Source organism: Euprymna scolopes, chromosome 42 (genome assembly GCF_053919585.1).
Source record: "Euprymna scolopes isolate OS-2025 chromosome 42, ASM5391958v1, whole genome shotgun sequence".
Classification (NCBI taxonomy): domain Eukaryota; kingdom Metazoa; phylum Mollusca; class Cephalopoda; order Sepiida; family Sepiolidae; genus Euprymna; species Euprymna scolopes.
The window spans coordinates 15,192,441-15,215,085 of NC_136523.1; the positions used below are offsets into that span (position 1 = coordinate 15,192,441).

The following is a 22,645-nucleotide window of genomic DNA, read 5'->3' on the forward strand; positions in this document are numbered from 1 at the left end:
TTTTAGGGAGGAGCGCTTGTTACTCAAATAAAGAGTCAGTGGTACAACACGTTCAAGGAAAGGCATTTTAGAAAGTGGGCTTGCCACTTGAACCTAGGGTTAGCGGTATGGTAATTAATTTTTTTAGACTCACTTTTCAGCTTGACAAAATATCAAAATTTTGGAGGGCTAACTGCACAAGAATGGCTGGGAAATGAGGGATCATTTTATGTTAAATTTATATGCAAAACTGATTCCCACTGTAAATTCTAAATTATTTTCTTTGTTTTGTTTCACACCAAGATTTTTATGCTGTTCAAACGTAATCGCCTAAAAAAGTAGAAAATTTTTGTATTTGGTTGCTAAAAAGTATTTCTGGTTAAAATTAAAGTCTGAAAGTTGAATATATTTGGAAACCAGTATTTTTTTGAAAACTATTTTGTAAAAGAACCACATTAACTTAAACTTTCAAAAACAAGTTATTTTTCTTTTTTAAGCATACTAGTGGGGGGTACCCGGCGTTGCCCAGGTGTTTGGAGGTGTGTGTGTTGGTGAGGGGGGGGCGGATTTTCACGAGATCAGTATCGTTTTTAAACTCGACCCTTCGGACGACATATTGAAAAATTGGCTAAAAACATTAATTCCTTCACCCTCAACTGGGCACTTTTCTACAAAGAGGGTCTTTTTTCTTTTTTTTTTTTTGCGTTGCCATTTTTGCAAGTCATCATGTCGGTTGGAATGACTTTACTAACTTCGACGTTCCGAACTTCTGGTCAGGTCACGGAGTAGGAGTAAGACGTCAGGTTTTCTTTCACTCTCTTTTCCACCTTCGCGTCACGGGTTTGAGCCTGCCTTCCAACTACCACTTCTTGTTTTTTTTTTTGCTCAACACACAAACACCTGGGCACCCAGGCTAGTCTTATATATATATATATATATATATATATATATATATATATATATATATATAAAAGGCAAAATGCGTGTTAATGTGTGCATTTTTTGTGTATGTCTGACAAAGGCTTTTTTGGGGGAGAATCACTGTTTCTTAGAAATTTTTATATACTACCTAGATTATATCTCCGATTTACAAAATGAGGTCGTGTGTGTCTTTTATTTTGACGACTTTTACACGGTATTTTCGTGAAATTTTTTCTCTCCGCGTGTTTGTTTGGCTTTTCCATATATAAGCAAAACTGAATCCATAGCAAAACGAGTTTCCCGGCATTTGTGACAGTGATGTCCAGTAAGCAATGAGCTTTGATCAATGCGGCCAATACCAGTCGTATCAGACAATTGCTATTCAGTTGGACACTCCCCTTTTAATGTGGAGCTGGTTTTCCCCAACATCTTGGTGGAACTGGCTTGGAGCCAAAGTTAAGTTTCCACTATGGCGTGATGTTTGACCTCATTAAATTTACGCACCTGTCACTTAATTTTTAATCATTAAATTAAAACGCTTTTCACTTCCTGTCCCGTCGTGGCCGAGCGGTAAGATGTCAGGTTTTTTCACACTTTCTTTTACACCTTCGCCTCAAGGCTTCGGGTTCGAGCTACTGCCCCATTTTTTTTTTTCAATACACCCCTCCCGATAGTCTAATATATATAAAAGGCAAAATGGGCATGAGCGTTTGCGTATGTCCGTGAATGTTTTTTTGTATAGGGTTTTCGCGTCGGTTAAATTCCGCAAGAAGTTTTTACATACTCCCCAGATCGTAATATCTCACATTCACAAACGGACATTCTTTCTTTCCTTTGTTTTTGATGAGCTAAACAAAATTCCCACCGGTGTTTGTTTGGCTTTTTCGTATAAAGCGAAACTGTTCAAAAAAGCGACAATGTCGTATATTCGATCACATATGCTTAAATTTGATGCACACAATTTCTGCTTGCACGATGGCGACATCGGCTAACATGTTATGTTTTTTTTCACCTTCTTTTCCTCCTTCGTACGGCACAATCATGCTGACAGATCAGTTCTTGCCAGATCACTTAAGTTAAGCAATGTTGAGTCTGACCAGATCCAGATGGGTGACCATTTGGGAAGGCTAGGCGCTGTATGTACCTTCTGGGAAGGTTGGGCGTGGGGCCAGCACCCTCACCTTGTAAAAAGAACCCCTCGCTACAAAAACAGTTTTAGATGGCCTATGCCCCTCCAGGGCACAGTGGGCTAAATGACCAATTTTGGAGAGATTTGCTTTTGGTTCATTAAATACAAATATAAATTGACTAGGAACAGCTGTTATTATAGTAAAATTTGACAAGGAATCCATTTTTGAGGTCTATCTCAAGCATAGAACAACAGAAATCAAAATATAGCTATTTTCATGAGCCCACATCTAAGATTGACATGCCGATAATTTTCAGTTTTTTTCTGAAGAATGTACACATAATTACATAATTTCATGGTAGCAGCACCACTTGATTGACCACTTGATGACCAGCCAGCACACCCCATTGTGCAGTCGTTTTGCAATCCGATTGTGTGTTCTTTACTCACTAATTTACTAATACTTTTTTCCCGCCACTACAAAAATTGATAGACATTCAAAATTTGTTTCTGTGTTTGGGATTTGCAAGCGGTGTGCTTGCTATGCTTGTTTGTTTTGAGTTTAGTTTTTTAGGTAAAACACCTGCATGTGGTTGGAAAGGTTTTTAGGTTTCAGCATTACCAATTTAAGTCACTAGAATTAGGAGAGTGGGCCAGCCCAGGGAGGAGGGGGCGATTTGATTATCGTTTATGCACTCTCAGCTTTCTAGTCTTTCAGGCTAAGATTGTCATTATCTTTTGAGTTCCATAAGGTGCTTAAAGATCTAATTCCATGGTGATATGCCGTCTCTACGGAAATTCCATTGCACATTTATCTGGATAAGCTCTCAATCAGGATATTTACATTGACATATAAATAGAAAGTTTGGTGGCACTCGGGATGTATTTGAATGGACTCAGGCTAAGGCAAACAGCAATCTGTTCCTCAAAGTTCGAAAGAGGAACTGCAGCAGTTGCTACTTCTAAATTTGGGAGGAATTCGATAGGACTTTGCTGATTCAACTGGGCAGAGTGGCAACACAACTACGGCAATACAGCTAGAAGACTGTTGCATTGTAGCACTACTCGTTCCAGTATGTAATCAACTTTGCCTGATCGCTACCAACATCGAATGTCAGAGTTTGGCATGAAATTGTCGGTAATTTTGCGGATCATGAAAAAGATCAACATTGAGGCATACAAGCAGTTTTGTATCGATTTGAATATTTTTCTCTTGAGTGAGTTTGCAAGAGAGATTAATAGCCATTTACCTGGTCCTTGGATTAGCATCACACGATCACTTCATAAAGTTTTGGCACATTCCTGGGAGCTGATGATGTTGAACGCGGGCTTTGCTTTGGGATCCCTGGATGAATCTGGTTTAGAGGGGAATAACAAGATTCTCTGTGGTATTCGAACCAAACTCTCAAGGAAAATCAGTCAGCAGAGTAACCTTGAGGATACCCTCAACAGATTATGGCTAGAATCTGATCCAATTGTTAATTTCGAGAGAGCAAAAGGAAAGGCCTACTGCAAAGAGTGTCAAGTGAGAGGGCACTCAACACACTATTGTCCAGAGCACCATATCAAAGGAGCTCTTGCTCTAGAAGAAGCACTTTTTCAGTCTCTACTTGAATAAAAACATGGATTTATAAGACCTTGTTCAGTTTTTTACTTGTAATAAAACTGTACATCGATGTTTGTTTTTTTATAATCCTAACTTTATGTCTGGATGTATTTCAAATGTTCAAAAATGTTTCTCTAGTTATGTGAATAGAGGGCAATACTCAATATTGTATTTGTGTTTAAGACCAATGTTTCAGTTAGGGGACTTGTTAAATTTGCGTAAAATCTTATATACAGTTAACCAGTGTATTGCAAAGGCAAATCATATCAGGGATTAGATGTTTATCCATAATTTTTTGTAGCTATAACTTGATTTTTGAATTTTTTTTTTTTTTTACCCAAAATCCAGCAAAAGTCGTAACTTTTTAAAGTTTCTGAAGTCATTTATAGCCGATTTTGAAAAGAAAAACGTTCTAGAGGGTGCCTAACTGCTAGTTTACCATTTGCAAAGCAAAAGAAATGAAAACAGGTGATCAAGCATAACATTGAGTTTTGTCGATATGGATTAATATTCTCGAAAAATGATGAAATTGGTGAACAAATCACTAAAATTTGAAAATACTCATGTTTTTTATCTCCTTTTATTTTCTAAACCGGGAATTGGCACAAAAGTATTTCAAACTGATCATATAGTTTATATAGCTTTAAAAGAGTTTTCTGGATCATATATGGTTTAGTATGTGCTAGACCCCGGTTTTTGGCCTTTTTTCTTGGAAGATGAAATTTGACGTTAAAAATTCTGAAAAAAAAATGACTAGATTTTGTACATTTTTTATGTGAATTTATTAAAAATAAGTACTTTTTTCAAAAAAATACTCAAAAACTGAAGGATGAAAGTGATATGGACTCCAACTATAATTGTTTAGTGGTCCATATGTAAGTTTAAAGTGGCCTTGTAACACATTTGGGATTTCATTCTTCCAATTTTCAAAATATGATGATCTAACAAAAAAATTTTTTAAGATAAATTAAAATCCAAAATTTTTTGTTGCATCTGCCAAATTAAAAATGCCATAACTTGAGAAATACTTAAGGTATTAAAGATCTCATTTTTATGGCATTTGATCACAAATTTCATACTCTCTAAAGATAAACTTATCAAAAGGCTGCTTGAAGACTTTGGATTTTGGCCTATTTCACCCTTTAGCTCACTGTTGTTTCTCCTCACCCACCGGGCTGCTTTTTATTCCCACCATCAATACACCACCGCAACACACCAGGGCAACGACGGGTACCCCCGCTAGTCTTAACTAAAGGAAAGATCCTGGTTCTTCTCTATGACTACATATCTAAACACCATGAAGTTAATGCGAGCAAAGTGAGGACATTTTATTATTCTTGATTTTAAGAAATAATCTCTTTGATGAAATTGAGTCCGAGATGGGTATATTTGCTGATTATTCTACTCTCTATTCTTGATATGAGCTTTTACAAGGAATGGTGCACCTTCTCCAAGTGATGTTACCTCAAGTAATAGCACAAGGCTGGATACTCAACCAGACTAGATGAATTCTTGTCCTAAAATCTAATAAGACCAGTGTTTGAGATGTAAAGAGGAGAACTTTAATGGTATATTTGAATATCTATGTATCTCATATAGAGATCAAGTGTTAGCCCCTAGGAAGGGGGCCCCTTGATTTCTGAAAAGTTCGACTAAAGGAAAATGAAACAAGAAAATATGAGGGCAAATTGAAAGCACACATATGGATGAATACTTAGAAATTATACGTCAAATCTGTTGCAAAGATTGCTGGAAAATGGTTGGATCACTCTACCTCTCAAGTAGATATCTCACTGCCAATGTAATCCTGTCTATAGAGTACTGTTGCCACATTTGGCCAGGAGCTGCTCAGCGCACTCTTTCCAGTCAGATAGAGTTCAAAACTGACTTCGAAACCTAATAGTTGAAGCCCTTTTCTCTTCCCTGCAACCCCTTTCCCATAGGAGACGTTGCGAGCCTATCTCTGCTCTATCGTTATTTTCATGTCAAGTGCTTAACTAAACTCTCCCCTTGCTAAACTTTCACAGAAAACACACGACGAGCTACAACCACTACATACAATTTCCCCTACTCTCTATCTGTGCCTAAATCTAAACGCAGATCTATGAACAAAGCTTCTTTTCTAGAACTATCTGCCTGTGGAACACTATTCTGTTGGCCTGCTTCCCGGTTGAATACAACATGGTAGCCTTCAAATCCAATGTAAACAAGTTCTTGTTGAGCCATTCCCATAAATAATCAAATTCTACCCAATTTACACCATTAACAGTTACTACACTACCAGCTTACATTCATTAACCCATATTCTCGAGTGGCCTTCGGGTCTTGATAAGAGGTGACTCACAAGTAAAAAAAAAAAAAAAAAAAAAAAAAATGTTTTTTTTTAAATAATAATTTCCAGTCTGCAGTCGAATGGGTCATAAATGGATGGTTACATTTCATGCTACTAAGACAAAGCTGCTTTCCTTTAACAATTACAATTATTTAATTTTTTGCCAAACAAATTGAATTGCAAAAAAAGAGTGATTGAAGAGAATTCAAAAACGACTATGAAACAGCTGTCAAGCTAAAACAATAAAAGGTGGCCGACCTGTTTAATCCACTTTTTCATCTTGATTTTCACCTCGATAAAAATAATGGGTTAGCTCGTCTTATGACATACCAACTCTTTTGAGATTCTTATCAGGGCTCTATGGATAAATTTATCTTTTGCTGACCTTTGACAACTAAATATTTTCTTTATTAGTTAAATAGAAAAATTACTAGCCAAACCCACATGATTTTTAGAATATGACATCTTCATTCTGTGACGAGTATGTACATTATAAAGATTTTTCTGTGATTTTTTAACAAGTGTAATTCTAAATATACAACAAATTTTATGTCAATGCTTGAAAGTATAAACATTCTAATTTCTTCAAGTGTTTTTTTTTAAACAACCTTTGTTAAAAAAAGTATATTGTTCTATTAAACTTTTATTGTTTAAATAATTTAACTTGGTTTTATTAAAAAAAAAAAAAGTTGAAAAGATATTTTTCACTCAGTAGTGAGCTTTGGAAGATTATTGGTGAAAGAAATACAATTGCCAAAAGCGTTTTATTATTTCTAGTCCACACTTTAAAAAAAAATCACTCGCAAATGTGACTGTTTCACTCGCAATGTAGAGCCCTGCTTATTTAATTGCCTCCCCATGAGAATCAAGTAAGGCACAAGGTAGGTTTTATTTATGCGTGTATGTGTGTGTGGGGGGGATATCCAACACTCTGATAGAGACACTCTCAATGGGACATTGCTCCAGTCAAGAACTCCTTCCACCAAGGACAGAAAAGATACTAAACTTTAAATTACGAAAAAGCGTTCAAGAGTAACGCCTCCTATTTTTTCATTCTGTCCAAATAGATGGCATAGCAAACAGCATTGTTATAATAACTGAACTTATGCATTCGTGACCTGAAACTTTCATCTCTCTGTTGCAGATATTGACGGTGTAGGACTCTAAAAAAAAAACAACCCATGTCATGGACGTGCGTCAGAAACAGAATATGTTGTTGAATTCTTGGCAAAAGTGAATTGAGAATGGTGGTGACTATGTAGAAAAATAAATTCTGGGGTATAAAAGATGGTTTGTTTTAATGATACCATTCCTGTCTTCATAGCATTGAGCAAATTTAAGTAAAAAAAAAAAAAAAATAGAAGGCTTTACTTTTGAAGCAATCCTCTTATCTGCAAAAAAATATAATGGTGACATTTGTAAAAATTCAGCACAGACTATCAAAAGTGTGTGAGGGAGGGGCAGAATAGGGTTCGTTGATCATCCTTTGTCTATTATAACTAGGGCTGTGACAACAATATTCTTTTCATTCTTTTGACTCTCGGGTATATATCCGACACACTTAATCAACAGAGAACCACATCTGTCTATATAAAAAACATATAAGATATTAACAGATATATACTCAAGAGTCAAAACAATGAAAAGAATATACTGTTGTCACAGCCCTAATTATAACATACTAGCGGGGTTGCGTCCAGCTTTGCCCGTGCATAAAATACGCTTAAATATGATATTTTAATTTGTCCAGATTTCGTATATTATAAAGTCGTGATTTTAAAAGTAAAAAAAAAAAGTATGTGGGTGCCATCAGCTAGAATCGAAACCGAAACTGTAGCATTCAAAGCTGGTGACGTTACCACTGTACCAACGTGATCTGCATATGAACTGATTAAAAATTAAAAATAAACTAAGATGAATGCACAAAATGTATGACAAATTTTTTAAAATTTAACCCATTAAAATTTAACCCCCTTAAAAACTACTTTAACCGGCTAAAGACCCATAAAAGAAAGGTCTGTAACAAAATCAAGGCCCATAGTCTGCTCTGTGACTTTTAGTTTTTGAGGAGATAAAATGTGAAAATATGCAGACAGACAGATATATAGCCGTATATATATTAGATTTGATTATCCTAACTCTTAGGGCCCTGTCGGTGGGGCATTAGAATACGCCAACTGCCCCCCTGCAGAGGGTAGAAGTCCCTCAATGGGGGTCCTGGATATGACCTTAAACTATATCCAGTGGTGAGGCCCCAGCTTGTGGGCTTTGGGGAGTGTGGAGCCACCCTTTAATTACCATTGCTCCCAGAGTGGAAGTACCTGTTAGAGTCCCAACTATGGGTTAAATAGAAACCGACGTGAAAACAACAAATATATTCTATTAAAAAAAATTTTTCTTCAAAATCTTTGGATTCGGCATTAAATAACCCGAAAAGGGTTGATATGCCGTAAAACAAAAACAACCAACCAACCTAACTCTTGGATAAAATCGTAATTGCTACAATACCACATTTACTTGGGGAGGCGGTGGGTATCCTATTTAAAATATTCCCAGTGTTGGAAAAATTACATTCTATTCAGTAATATATATTTGTAAAAATGTGAGAAGTAGGACAAAAAAACAAAAGCAAGAAAAACAATAACTGGTTTGCAGGATTCTCCCAACCCTTTCCAAAGAATAGAATACCCATTGTTTCTGATTACGTTTCGTTTTTGTTTAATGGCATATCAACTCTTTTTGGGTCATTCAATGCCGAATTCATTAGATTGACCAGGTTCTTGCAGAATTCCTAATTTTGATTTCAAATGAGGTATTTTCAAATCAGTTTTGGTTATCATATCCTTATTTTATCTTTCATTTTAAACATTTTTTGCTCTAATTGTTTAAATTACAATCGTTTTAAAACAATGTCTTCTTTTCAGAACATTGAATACAAGGTGGAAAAAAGGCAAATTCGCACAATTTCAGTTCAATTCAAGCTAGGCTGAAAGGCTGCTGAAACAGCTTGCGATATCAACAAAGCATTTGGCCCAGGAATCACTACTGAACTCACAGCACAAAGGTGGTTTAAGAAATTTCGTGGCAGCAACGAGTCATGAAGATGATGAACGTAATGGTCAACCATCAGATGTTGACAACGATCAATTAAGAGCCTTAGCCAAAGCCAATCCATGCACAATTGTTCAAGAACTTGCTTTGAGATTAGACATAACATATACTATGATTTCCAACCATTTGAGAGAGATTGGAAAGACAAAAAAAACTTGATAAATGGGTGCCTCATGAATTGAATGACAATCAAAAGAAACGCTGTTATGAAGTGTCATCATCCCTTCTTTTATGCAAGAAGAAGGGCCCTCGACCAGGTTGTGACTTGAGATGACAAATGGGTTTTTACAACAAACGGTGATGCTCAGCTAAGTGGTTAGACATCGACGAAGCTCCGCAACACTTCCCGAAACCAGAGTTGCACCAAAAGAAGGTCACGCTGTTGGTCATCTGCAACTGGTCTCATCCAGTTTTTTGAATGCAGGCAAAACCATTACGGCAGATAAGTACTGTCAACAAATGGATCAAAATGCATCAGAAACTTTGATAACACCCCCCAGCATTAGTCAACAGAAAAGGTCCAATTCTTTATGACAATGGTCGACTGCACGTTATTAAATCAACTCTGAAGAAGTTGAATGAAACTCTGCCTCATCCGCCATACTCTCCAGATTTCTCACCTATCGACTACCACTTTCTCAAGCATTTCGACATCTTTCTGCATGATAAATGCTTCAAAAACCCAAGTGATATCAAAAACGCCTTCAGCGACTTCATCGCCACCAGAACGCAAGATTTTTACACTGCCAGCATAAATACACTCGTTTTGCGTTGGCAAAAGTGTGTTGATTCTGATTGTGTATATTTTAATCAAATTTTTGTTTGAGCCGAGATATGTTCATCTGAATTTAAAAGTTAAAAACCGAAATAACTTTCTTGTCGACCTGATAGTAAAATGATTTTATATTTCACGTTATTTATATCGTCAAATATTTATTCATGTTTGGTTTGATCGTTTTGTAGAGGAATAGTTTTTGTTTTTAGTTTTGCAGAACATGATTGAGTTTGTTGTTTTGTTTTTTTACTTGAGAGACCACCTATCAACCCTGAAGCCCACTCGAGGATAAGGGTTAACAGGGCTCTACATTGCAAGTGAAACAGTCGCATTTGCAAGTGATTTTTCAAAGTGGCGACTAGAAATAATGAAACGCTTATCTTTTGGCGATTGTATTTCTTTCACTGACAATCTTCCAAAGCTCACCTACTGAGTGAAAAATATCTTTTCAACTTTTTTTAATAAAATGAACAAAGTTAAATTATTTAAACAATAAAAGTTTAATAGAACAATATACTCCTTTTTTTTTTTTTTTTAACGAAGGCTGTTTAAAAAAACATCTGAAGAAATTAGATCAAGTATCAACATAAAATTTGTTGCATATTTTGAATTACACTTATTTAAAAAAAAAAAAAAGAACCTAGAAAACTCTTTATGATGTACATACTCGTCACAGAACGAACATGTCATATTCTAAAAATCATCTGAGTGTAGCTAGTAACTTTTCTATTTGATTAGTAAACGAACATATTTAGTTGTCAAAGGTCAACGAAAGATAAATGTGTCCATAGATCCCTGGTTAATGAATATAAGGTGGTAGTTTAGTAATCGTTAATAGTGCAGATTGGGTAGAATTTGTTTACATTTTACTTGAAGGCTACCATATTGTAATCAGCTGGTAAGCAAGCCAGTGGAACAGTGTTCCACAGGTGGACAGTTCTAGGAAAGAAGCTTTGTTCATAGAATTTGCATTTAGATTTAGGCACTGATAAAGAGTGGGGGAAATAATACATAGTGGTTGTAGCTAATAGAGTGTTTTTTTTGTGAAAGTTTGGCAAGGTGCAAGCATAGATTGGATCTCAGACAAGCACTTTCCATGAAAATAGTGATAGAGCAAAGAGAGACTCGAAAGTCTCGTTTGTAGGAAAGAGGTTGCAGGGAAGAGAAAAGGGCATCATCTATTAGGTTTTAAAGCCGATTTTAAACTATTAAGGCAGGACAGGACATGAGTAATTTATTTTGTGAGTAGTTTCTTCTATTATAGTCAGAACACGCAAACCGATAGAGCAGTAGTGACACTCACAGTCCATTGAATTTTGCGGTTTAGTTCCTAATACGTCTTTGCTCACCACACGTCAGAGGACATCAGACTCTAATCTAACAATGCAGACTAAACAATCTTTAGGCACAATCTTTGTGAGTTCTATGCAGAAATCTGCCTCACTTAACAGCAACAGGTTGAATGGGTAATGTGTAGACACAGCAGCCTAAAAAGAAAATGTCCACAGAGTTCTTAGAATGCGTCAAACAAGTCTTCTAAATGTTTACGCAGGGCTTTACGTTGCAAGTGAAATAGTCACGTTTGAGAGTGACTTTTCGAAGTGGCAACTAGATATAATAATAAAATAATATTAATTATTATGTATATATATGAATACGATAGCGTGTGTGTTATTTTCTGTGTCACACTTACATCCAGGTCGTTAATTGTTATGTACTTCCATTTCTTGTCAAATAATTTTACCAAAAATTCTTCATAAGTTTTGATTTTGGTTATAGCTGATGGCATTTAAGTCATCTATTTTTTTTTTATAAATAATTTTATCAAGAATTCTTCATAAGTTTTGGTTTCAGCTATGGCTGAAGGAACTAAAGTTTATATATATATATATATATATTTGTTTTTTAAATTTTAAATTATCAATCACATCACTTTATATATATATATATATATATATATATATATATATATATATATAATGAAAATTACAATTGAATTTACCAAAATGATCCAAGATGGTAAAATTAAAGTAAATTATAAATATTAAAGAATTAATATTTATAAAATTATCTCAGCTCGATAATACCAAATAGGAAATAGAGCTTATAATATGAGCAAACAGTTAATGAAATATGTTAAAAAACACTTTGAAATGAGTTAAAAACATATTTAATTTGAAAAGGAAACACTAGATAAATGGATAGTCCTTAATCTGCGGAGTTTCGAAGAAATACTCTCCTCCTCATCAGAGGGTAGGAATTAGCAAAATGCGGGATCGGATTTTGCATGCAGAAGTATTTGATGAAACAACAAATAAGTCAAAGATCTTACTTGAAAACAAAATAAGTTAAGCAGAGGGAATATGGTAAAGAAAAAGGTGATTACACATTAATGGATAGTCTGGTGGAAGATAAAAAATCCAGTGACGGTAAAATCCAAATGTAAAACTTCAAGAAAGCTAAAAGAATTTCCATTTGTACAAGTAAAATCCAAGGAAATCCCGTAATTGGAAGAAGATGGTCCATAATAATCCAAAGGCAGGAATCCATGGAATAATTCACAAAAATGTGTACAAGGAAAAAATAATATTAATAAAAGAAAAATAAGATGTGCTTTTCACTCTAATTCCGAGACATATATATATATATATATATATTTTGTTTTCAAAAGTTTTTATTTCGATTTTGATTCAAGCTAATGCTCCCAAGTCATATGGACATATTTTTTTTATTTTTGAAATCACAACTTTATATATAAAAATCAATAGAAAATTAACTCTATATATACGAAATCTGCAAGAATTAAAATATCATATCTAAGCGTACTTTACGACTGGGCTTTGTCGGGTATTCATGCTAGCTTAGATAAATACTTTTGCAGTTTTAACAAAAAAAAAAAAAACTACAATAATATCAGAGCGTCTGATTTTACACTGAACATCTACAGAATGCCAGCATCAATATATTACATATGAATGATTCCGCTGCGGAATTTCTACAGGTCCCACTAGTTAATAATTATAATAAAAAAGTTTATCTTTTGGCAGATTGTGTTTTTTTTTGTTTTTTTTTTTTACCGACAATCCTCAAAAACTCATTACTGAATGAAAAATGTCTTTTAAACCATTATTTTTTAAAATTAAATGAGCATAGTCAAATTATTTAAACAGTAAAAGTTTAATAGAACAAAATACTATTTTTTTTGACAAAGATTGTTTAAAAAAAATATCTGAAGAAATTCAAATGCTTATACCTTTAAATCTCAACATAAAATTCGATGCATATCAAAAATTACACTTATTAAAAAAAAAACAGAAAAATCTTTACGATGTATGTATTCATCACAGAACGAAGATGTCATATTGCAAAAATCACGCAAGTTTATCTAGTAACAGTTTTATTTAGCTAGTAAACGAAAATGTTTAGTTGTCAAAAGTCAAATAAAGATAAATGTGTCCATAAAATCCTTCTAAAGAAGAGTTTTTGCTGGAACATATAGTATGCACCAGTAAAATATGATTTCCCCCCTCGAGATGGAAATGTTCAGAAGATAAATTTTTTTGTTTCTTTGGGAAAACAAATTTTCCTTACAAAAAATTATACTAGCCTGGATGGCCGGCGTTGCCAGGTGTTTGGAGGTGTGTGTTGAGCAAAAAAAAAAAAAAAAAAAAGTGGTAGCAGGCAGACAGGCTCGAACCCACACCGCGAAAGATTAAAAGAACGTGAAAAAAAAAAAAAAAGTGACGTCTTTGCCGTTGCGTCCATCACCAAACCGAAAGTGGCAAAGGTTTAAATTAAGGCTAGTCAAGCGAAAAAAAGGGGATGACATTTGAAAATATCAGCAAAAAAAGCAACCCCCTCCTTGTAGAAAAGTGTCCAATTGAGAGTGAAGGAATTAATGTTTTTGCTAATTTGTCAATATTTGTCATCGGAAGGGTCAAGCTTCAAACGATATCGATCTCATGAAAATCCGTCACCTCTGTTGAAAGTTTTAGGCAGACATACATACATACATTTAAACAGACAGGTGAGATGGTAACTACTTCGTCTTTACAAACGTTAGCAATCCCAATGCTTTCCACCAACCTCATCATTGTTTTTCAGCGACACCCAAACCATATCTGTGGTCCTGAAGATGGCTTTTCAGTCCGACTAGCACAGTCTGCCACACATATGGCAGACAAAGTTGTGTGTTGAAACTTGTTTCACTTCTGCCTCCATTTTTTTTGCTCATGGCATGTTTTTTTGTGGTTAATGTAAGCCGCTTTTGAGAGGAGCACACGATTACAAACCTCACCTTTCCAACTGTTCAATTCAATGGGCAAAACTGACACATTGCCTTTCCAAAGGTTTCTCTTGAGTTCAGCATGATCGATTCTTTCCCCTTGCAAAAATTTGGAAATCTCAGAATTCAGATTTGGGGGGGGGGGGGTATTGGAATTGTTAAAAATGATTCCAGGTCATTATGTGCTTTTTTGGCATATTTTAATCGATTTGTAAAACGTAAAGTAAAATTATATATAACAGGGCTTTATGTTGCGAGTGAAACAGTCGCATTTGAGAGTGACTTTTCCAAGTGGCGACTAGATATAATAAGATAATATTAATATTATTAATTAATATTAATAATTATAATAAAAAAGTTTATATTTTGGCAGATTGTTTTTTTTTTTTACCAACAATCTTCAAAAACTTATTACTGAATGAAAAATAACTTTTAAACCATTATTTTTTTTAATTAAATGAGCATAATCAAATTAGTTAAATAGTAAAAGTTTAATCGAACAAAATACTATTTTTTTGACAAAGGTTGTTTAAAAAAAATATCTGTAGAAATTCGAATGCTTATACCTTTAAGTCTCAACAGAAAATTTGATGCATATCAAAAATTACACTTATTTAAAAAAAAAAAAAAAAATACAGAAAAATCTTTATTCATCACAGACCGAAGATGTCATATTCCAAAAATCACATGAGTTTATCTAGTAACTGTTTTATTTGGCTAGTAAATGAAAATATTTAGCTGTCAAAGGTCAACTAAAGGTAAATGTGTCTGTAAAATCCTACTAAGGAGAGTTTTTGTTGGGATACGTAGTATGCACAAGTAACATGATTTTCCCGGAGAGGGAAATGTTCAGAAGTTTTGTCATTTCTTTGGGTAAAACAAACTTTCCTCACAAATACTTATCGTTATAATATACTAGCGAGGGGTACCTGGCGTTGCCCGGGTGTTTGGAGGTGTGTGTGGAAACTCCGGGGGGGGGGGGGTAAAAAAAAATGTTTTGGTAGGTAAGTATGAGGATCGAACCCGAACCCTTGAGGCAAAGTTGTAAATTAAAGTGTGAAAAAAAAAAAAAACGTGCGACGTTAACCATTGCCCCACCGCGAGATGCTAACGGAAACACATTTGAATTTATTTAATTACTTGGATTTGGCAGGTGCCCGTTTTAATGAGTTAATGAGGTCAAGCTTGACTGTGAGATAGTATTTCATTTACTGCAGAACGCTTTTTTTTATTTTTATTTTCCCAAGATGTTATAGGAAAAAGACTAACCCACATGCGGCGAGCGACAAATTTTGAATATTTATCTTCCCGAAATCGAGCAAATTAAATAGATAGGAGAGCTTTGTTGTTAACTGTGAGATATTACGATTTGTATGTGATATAAAAAGTTTTTAAAAGTTGTTAGGCGACCGACCGCTTCTCTGAAAAAAGCCTTTCTTGGACATATACAAAAAACGAACATACATTTTCGCTTTTATATTTATAGATATAAGATATATTGAGGATAAAGATTAATAATTGTAAATTACGAATCAATTTCAAAAGGAGAAACAAAACAAAATCAAATTAAGTGCACGATCGTTTCGGAAACAATATTCATTTTATTAATATTGATAAATAATACTGGAAATAATTGACAATGTTTCTTTTTAATATTGTCTCCTCATCAACACGAATGGGGTGGGGATAGTGTAGGACACCAAAATAAACTAGCATTTCCGTAATAAAATAAGGTGGATGAATCTTTACATTGAACGGGATGTCAATAATCGTTTGTAAGTTTGTCACTATATAGGCATGTTGTTGGCTTTGTTTTCTGGTCACATACACACATATATATATATATATATATATATATATAAAAACGGATGATATGGGAAAAATGTTATGCGATGTGTCGAAAGATACAAGGGAAAAAAAAAACAGATTTGATATTCCCAAAGCGCTTTTCAACCGACTCTCTTCAGGGGAATCGTCGGTAAATTGGTTGATTGGAGACCATACAGGCACACTACATAGAGAGTAGAGCAGCAAGATGTCTGTCCACATGATTTAGAATCCTGCATGTCATTATAGTCAGGAAAGCAGGAGACTGGGAGGGAATTCCAAAGTCTAGCAGTTTGAGGGAAGAAAGTATACAAGCAGAAGGCTTTCTAACATTTAAACATGATTTAGAATCCTGCATGTCATTATAGTCAGGAAAGCAGGAGACTGGGAGGGAATTCCAAAGTCTAGCAGTTTGAGGGAAGAAAGTATACAAGCAGAAGGCTTTCTAACATTTAAACATCTCTACAGTGGGATTTGGCTCCTTTTCGGATTACTGGGGAGTATGTATGTCAAGAGGGTGCAAGTGCAATGAGTTCATCGGAGCACATTTCATTAAAATACATGTAAAAGAGGCACAAAGGCGCAACATTTAGGCATTTGGACAAGGGTTTGAGTTTGTTTGATATTGCAGAAGTTATTAGGTTGGATACTCTTTTCTGAACCCTATCTAAGAACGAGAGACAAGTGGCAGATGCACAAACATGGATGTGGAAACAATATTTCATGCAGAGGCGAATGGTGGCTATGTAGTAATAGTAGCAAGCCGCCCGGCATGGCCTGATCATAACTAGGTGTGTCAGAAATTTCGTGAAAAATAGTGAATAATTCCACCCCCGTCTTTCCAAGCTTATAACTACTCGAAAAATGTAATTCAAGCCCTAATTTTTTTTTTTCAATTAAAGGAGCAAGGACCAAGGTTTCATTAAAAAAAAATAAATAAATAAACAACATGATTTTTTTGTTAAAAAAGGTTTTACACTTCGGACTTTACAGGTAAATTTCTAAAAAACATTACTTTTTTTTTGTTTTAAATTTGAATATATTATTTATTGACCTTTTCTCTTCAATTTGTGATATATAACACTTTGGTGAGTAAATTAATTATTTACTTTTTAATAGACATTTCAAAATGGGAGGCATGAATTATTCGACCCCCTGTCTTTCCAACCTTATAACTACTCGAAAAATGTAATTCAAGCCCTAATTCTTTTTTTCAATTAAAGGAACAAGGACCAAGGTTTCATTAAAAAAAAAAAACAAAAGAAACAAACAAACGTGGTTTAAAAAAAAAAAGGTTTCAAACTTCAAACTTTACAGGTAAATTTCTAAAAAACACTAATTTTTATTTGTTTTAAATTTGAATATATTATTTATTGACCTTTTCTCTTCAATTTGTGATATATAAAACTTTGGTGAGTAAATTAATTATTTACTTTTTAATAGACACTTGAAAATGGGGGGGGGGGCGTGAATTTAAAAAAAAAACGTTTGTCTAAAATATTATATTCTGTTTATTGGAAAGAGTATAAAATTTCACATTGACCCTGAAAATATCGTAAAAATAGAATCAATAGAAAAATTTGGATAGATTTTTAAAGTTTAAAAATTGAAAAATATTGAGTTCATAAAATTCATTACTGTTTTTAAAAAAATAAAAATTTCTATTACTTTTAAAACAACTTTAATAGTTTATTTTGGAAGTATAATCCATAAAGAAAAAAAACAACCCACTTTTAAAAGAGAAATTACGAGTTTTTTTATATTTTATTTGCAGTTTCGTGTTAGGGGTGTCAAAAATTCCTACAAAAATTCTGATACACCTAGATCATAACATATGCTTAAATACAATATTTTGATTAATGCAGATTTTGTCTTTATTATTATACTAGCGGGAGTACCTGCCGTTGCCCAGGTGTGGAGAGGTGGTATAGTAAGTGTAATAGAAATCATCACTCAAGCAAACACCCTCGTATTGTCTTAGCCCGTAAAATGCCAGCAGAAAATGTAGAAAAAAAAGAAACACACACACACACACACACACAATATGATTTGGGAATCTTAGGACGACCCCCGGTGTGCTTGAGGTATTGTGGTGAATGAGAACTTTAGCTAGCTAACCCTTATCCCTGAGTGGCTTCCGGGCCTTGATAAGTGGTGATCACTGTGTAAAAAAAAAAAAAAAAAAAAAGCATAAACTAGCAAAGGTACAGGGACGAGGATGACCATAGAAACTCCTTCCCCAATTTTTAGTGGCCTTGTGCCTAATTTTTTGTTTATTACTTTTTTGTTTAAACCTTTCAGAGTAAATAAAAAAATATATAACTCAAAGTGTAGTACCTGTTCTGATGCTTCACTTAAGTTAATTGGTCCTTGGTCAATGTAGGGGGGAAACCCTTCATACTGAAACAATTAGTATTTTTTGAATCTGCCAGAGTGCCCCCTTTTTACCCTTCTTTTAAGGGGAGTTGGTCCCCCCCTCCTCCTCTACATTAAAAACGACCTTCTGTCACATTTGTTTTCATGGGGAAACAAATATCTAAATAAATAGAAAAAAAATAAGGATCTTTAATATGAATATCATTACACAAAAGAAAAAAAAAATTATAGGTGCATAGATATATGCGCTTATACATAAAGCCGAGATAGTTTGTTTATAAATGTATATATGATACTTTTAGGCATATTACCACTCAGACGAAAAGGACAACTATTTAGGACCATGTCTACAGAGCCACTGTATAGGGATTTGAGCAGCAAGATGTTTGTTCACATTACATTTATATTTCTGCATGTTAGTACAGTCAAAGAAGCAGGAGACAGGAAGAGATTTCCAAAATCTAGCAGTCCAAGGGAAGAAACCATTGGCATAGAAGGCTTTTTAGCATTTACGGATCTCTATAGTGGAACGGTGGAATTTTACTGCTTGTTGAGTTAGTTGGGGATATTTACGTGGAGGGTACACAAGTGCTAAAAGTTCATCGGAGCACATTCCATTAAAATACTTGTAAAACAGGCACAGGGATGCAACATTGCAGCGATGAAACAAGAGGTTGGAGCTTAGTTGATAATACAGCACCTATGAGGTTTGAGAACCTTTTCTGAACCATCTCTAAAGGGGAGAGACAAATGGCAGATGCACCAGCCCAGATGTGGTCACAATATTTCATGCACGGGCGAACGGTTGCTTTGTAGAGATATATGATAGTTTCAGGTGTGAGTAGCTTTCTAGCACAATAGAGAGCCCCTTCTTTGCAGCAACCTTGGCAATGTCTTCAACATATTTGTTCCAATGTATGTTGCTTGTGAATGGTTTTCGTTCCGTTTCTATTTTTTACGTAAAACTCCAACTGAGTGGACATTTTCTTTCTAGGCAGCTGCATCTTGATGAACCATCCCCTCTAAGTAATCCAATTTACAAAATTTCCACTACTTATGTATACCCATTAATCCTTATCCTCGAGTGGCCTCTGGGCCTTGATAAGTGGTAACTCCTTTGTAAAAAAATCTACACATAAACGTCAATAATATCTGCAGTCAATTGATGGTTGGAGATGGCAATGTTAAAAAGATGGATTTTATCATTCAATACATAAATTAGTTTTTTTAGCGAAACATTTTCCTTATGAACAATTATCTTCATAATTTACTAGTTGGCAGCTCGGCATTGCCCGGTCATGCAATACACTTAAACACATTTTAATTTATGCAGATTACATAAGTATTATTATAGAATCAACCCTCTATTGATTATTATATATTACGAGGAATAATTTGCCTGTTGGCACAATTTGCAAAAATATATTTTTAAATAATAATAATATTAATATTATTATTAATAATAATAATATTAATATTAATAATATTATTAATATTAATAATAATATTAATAATAATAATAATAATAATGTGCATCAAATTCTATTTGTGTTTGTTTGTTACAATATCACGTCAGCTAATATTTGGGTTTTACGATGAATGCCCTGGAAAAGTCACTTCTGATTAATGTTTAGTTTTAAAATATGCAAACAAAAAAATGATTTGCAGCAATTTTAAACAGTACCTCTTCTTTTATCATAAATAGGACTCATTAATAAGAAAAACTTAAAATAAAATGGTAAGGTACACTTGAGCTTGAACATGGGATCATTCGATCTGTAGCGGAATGTTCTACCACTAAGCTAATCCTCCAGATTATAACTTTTTTAAGAAGAAATGATTTGCTAAAATTTTATTATCTCCCTTTGCCGATGTAACGTAAAATATTCCTCTGTAAAAATTCTTCTTTCTGCATCTATAAGAGAGAAAAGCTATTTTTAAGATTGGATTTTTTTTTTATTTTTGATACTTATAGGATAAATTTCTGTATAAAACATATCTAAGAACACTGCCAGACATATAAATTACCTTTGTGTGAAATTTGCAAAAGATAGGCTCAAACGTTTTGAAACCTATGAGGAAGGAACTCACACACGCACACAAAGTGACTTTTATATATATTCGTAGAGATATGAGAAGGATTTCTTGCCATTTCAGTTTTTACATAAAACTTGAACTCAGCAGCCATTTTCTTTCTATGCCACTGTATCTACATATTAAACACAAACATGCCCCCCTCCCCCCCCAAAAAAAAATAAAATAAAATAAAAAAATTTATGAAACTTACCTTATCTTTGAAATGGAATAAAATGTACATCTTGAAGTCAAAATGATCTGCCAAAGATTCTCGTTTCTTTCGTAGTCGGTGCCTTAGTCGATTGATGGCTGCCTGTTTGCGGTTGTAGGAGTCGCCCATTTTTGGAGATTTTTAGAGTGAAAATCGTCACACCAATAACAATTAATTATGATCCCCCAAGAACCCAATAAAAAGCCTCAAAAATACAACAGGTTTTAAGACAAACAGAAGCTGTTTGTTTGCTTTTTTTTTTAAATTAAATTAAAGAGATCGAAATTTAGTTTCTGTCACAAGTATATTTGTGCTGTTATTATTATTACTATTACTGATTGTAGTATATGTGTTAATAATAAGTTAATAATTATTTTTAGTACATGTATTAATAATAATAAAATTAGATGAGTACTTTGAGGACTAAACAAAGGGCAGTGAGATATTTCAATAAAAAATTTGGGGTTATCTTAAATCTTTTAAACAAAGCAAAAAAAATAAAAAGAGAAATTTAAGGGCTAAACAAAGAGAGGTGAAATATTTTAAATAAAACAACAAAAAAAAGAAAATGAGAAATTTAATTAGCCAAAAGTTAGAGAAATTTTTTTTTCCTATGTCAAATTCTAAGCCAAATAATTTACCATTAATTATTATTATTACTGTTACTGACCAAAGCAGTGGTAGATGAATTACTAGCAGTATGATTGGTAGAATTAAATTGCCATTTGTTTTAAATTGGCGTGGGAAATGGGTAGTTAAACGAAATATGTGGTTTCAGAAAATCTTAAAGTTTAAAGGTAGAAAAAAAAAGAAAGAAAGTTAAATTAAAAACCCCCAAAATAAGAAACAGTTATTTTTAAATTTTTTTTCCTGACAGGAATCTTGAGATTGTTAATGATGCTATGTCCTTTTTGGTTTAAGTCTGCTGCAGTATGCTAAAAATATTAGAGCCTTTATTTCTTGCACGTATGTATATATATATATATATATATATATATATATATATATATGTGTGTGTGCGTGTGTGGAGACGTAGAAAAATACCTGGCTTTGTGTCCAGGTGCGTGGTTAGCCCACATAGAATAATGGAACCCTATTCATGCTGGAGTAGGAAAGCGCTGCCGCAGGTACTAATCTGGACACTTTGTTGGTGTCTGGGTTTCCGAGTATTAGTCAAAATTGCCACAGTATTGTGCAAGCTGGCTGCGACTATAGTCTTAGCACGGTCATCTTAATATTTTGACTTGGTCAAGCTTGCTTAACGAGATGACAGTCACCATCATATATATATATATATATATATATATATATGTGTGTGTGTGTGTATATTATGATATATAGACAATCCAAGAAACACGTTCAATTGGGGGGAAAGCAAGAAAAGAAATTCATGCCGCGACTAAAATTTAAAAATAAGACAAAATATAATTTTAATTATAATTATCGACAAAAATATAATTTTAATTATCGACAAAAATATAATTTTAATTACAATTATCAGCAAAATATAACATTGGCTTCTTTATTTTGTCTTTGTGTATATTTTGGAGTTAGCTTTTCGTATGTTTTTGTTTTTTTTTCCTTAAGAGACTTTCTAGAAATTCCTCATATCCTGGAACCTAGTAGACTGACTACGCAAGTGAACAAGGGTGACCCCTTGTTCTGTTTGGGACATTTAGTCCAAGAGGCCTAAAACCTTTCTGAGATTGTGATTATGCACACTAGATCTGCCGTAAGTCAACCACACTTTAGTCTAAATAGAGTTCTTCTTGCCAGAACCATCTTTTTTTTGTGGGGGTGGGAAGAAAAAAATTTGTTAAAAATCTTTTTCAGGGCCTTTTTTTTTTGGTTTAAATTTTAAAAGTTAATTTTCAACATTATGTTGGAATATATATATATATTTATATATACATATATAGATATATTTAGATATTCAAATTTATTTCTTCGGTATGGAATGGAGGGAAAGTTTCACCTGGTCAATTAAGATCTTTTTGTTTGGGTAAATCAGATTTTT

General features: G+C 33.8%; 1 protein-coding gene across 1 annotated transcript in view; it reads right to left on the bottom strand.

Annotated features, from left to right (window-relative positions):
* Positions 1–21,150, bottom strand: part of LOC145266932 (uncharacterized protein C6orf62 homolog) — a 39,235-nt gene extending 18,085 nt beyond the window's left edge. The window contains exon 1 of the mRNA XM_080122734.1: positions 20,629–21,150. Coding sequence (XP_079978860.1) covers positions 20,629–20,757 — 129 coding nt within the window. The 5' untranslated portion in view covers positions 20,758–21,150. The remainder of the gene's footprint in view (positions 1–20,628) is intronic.
* Positions 21,151–22,645: the final 1,495 nt, after the last annotated feature.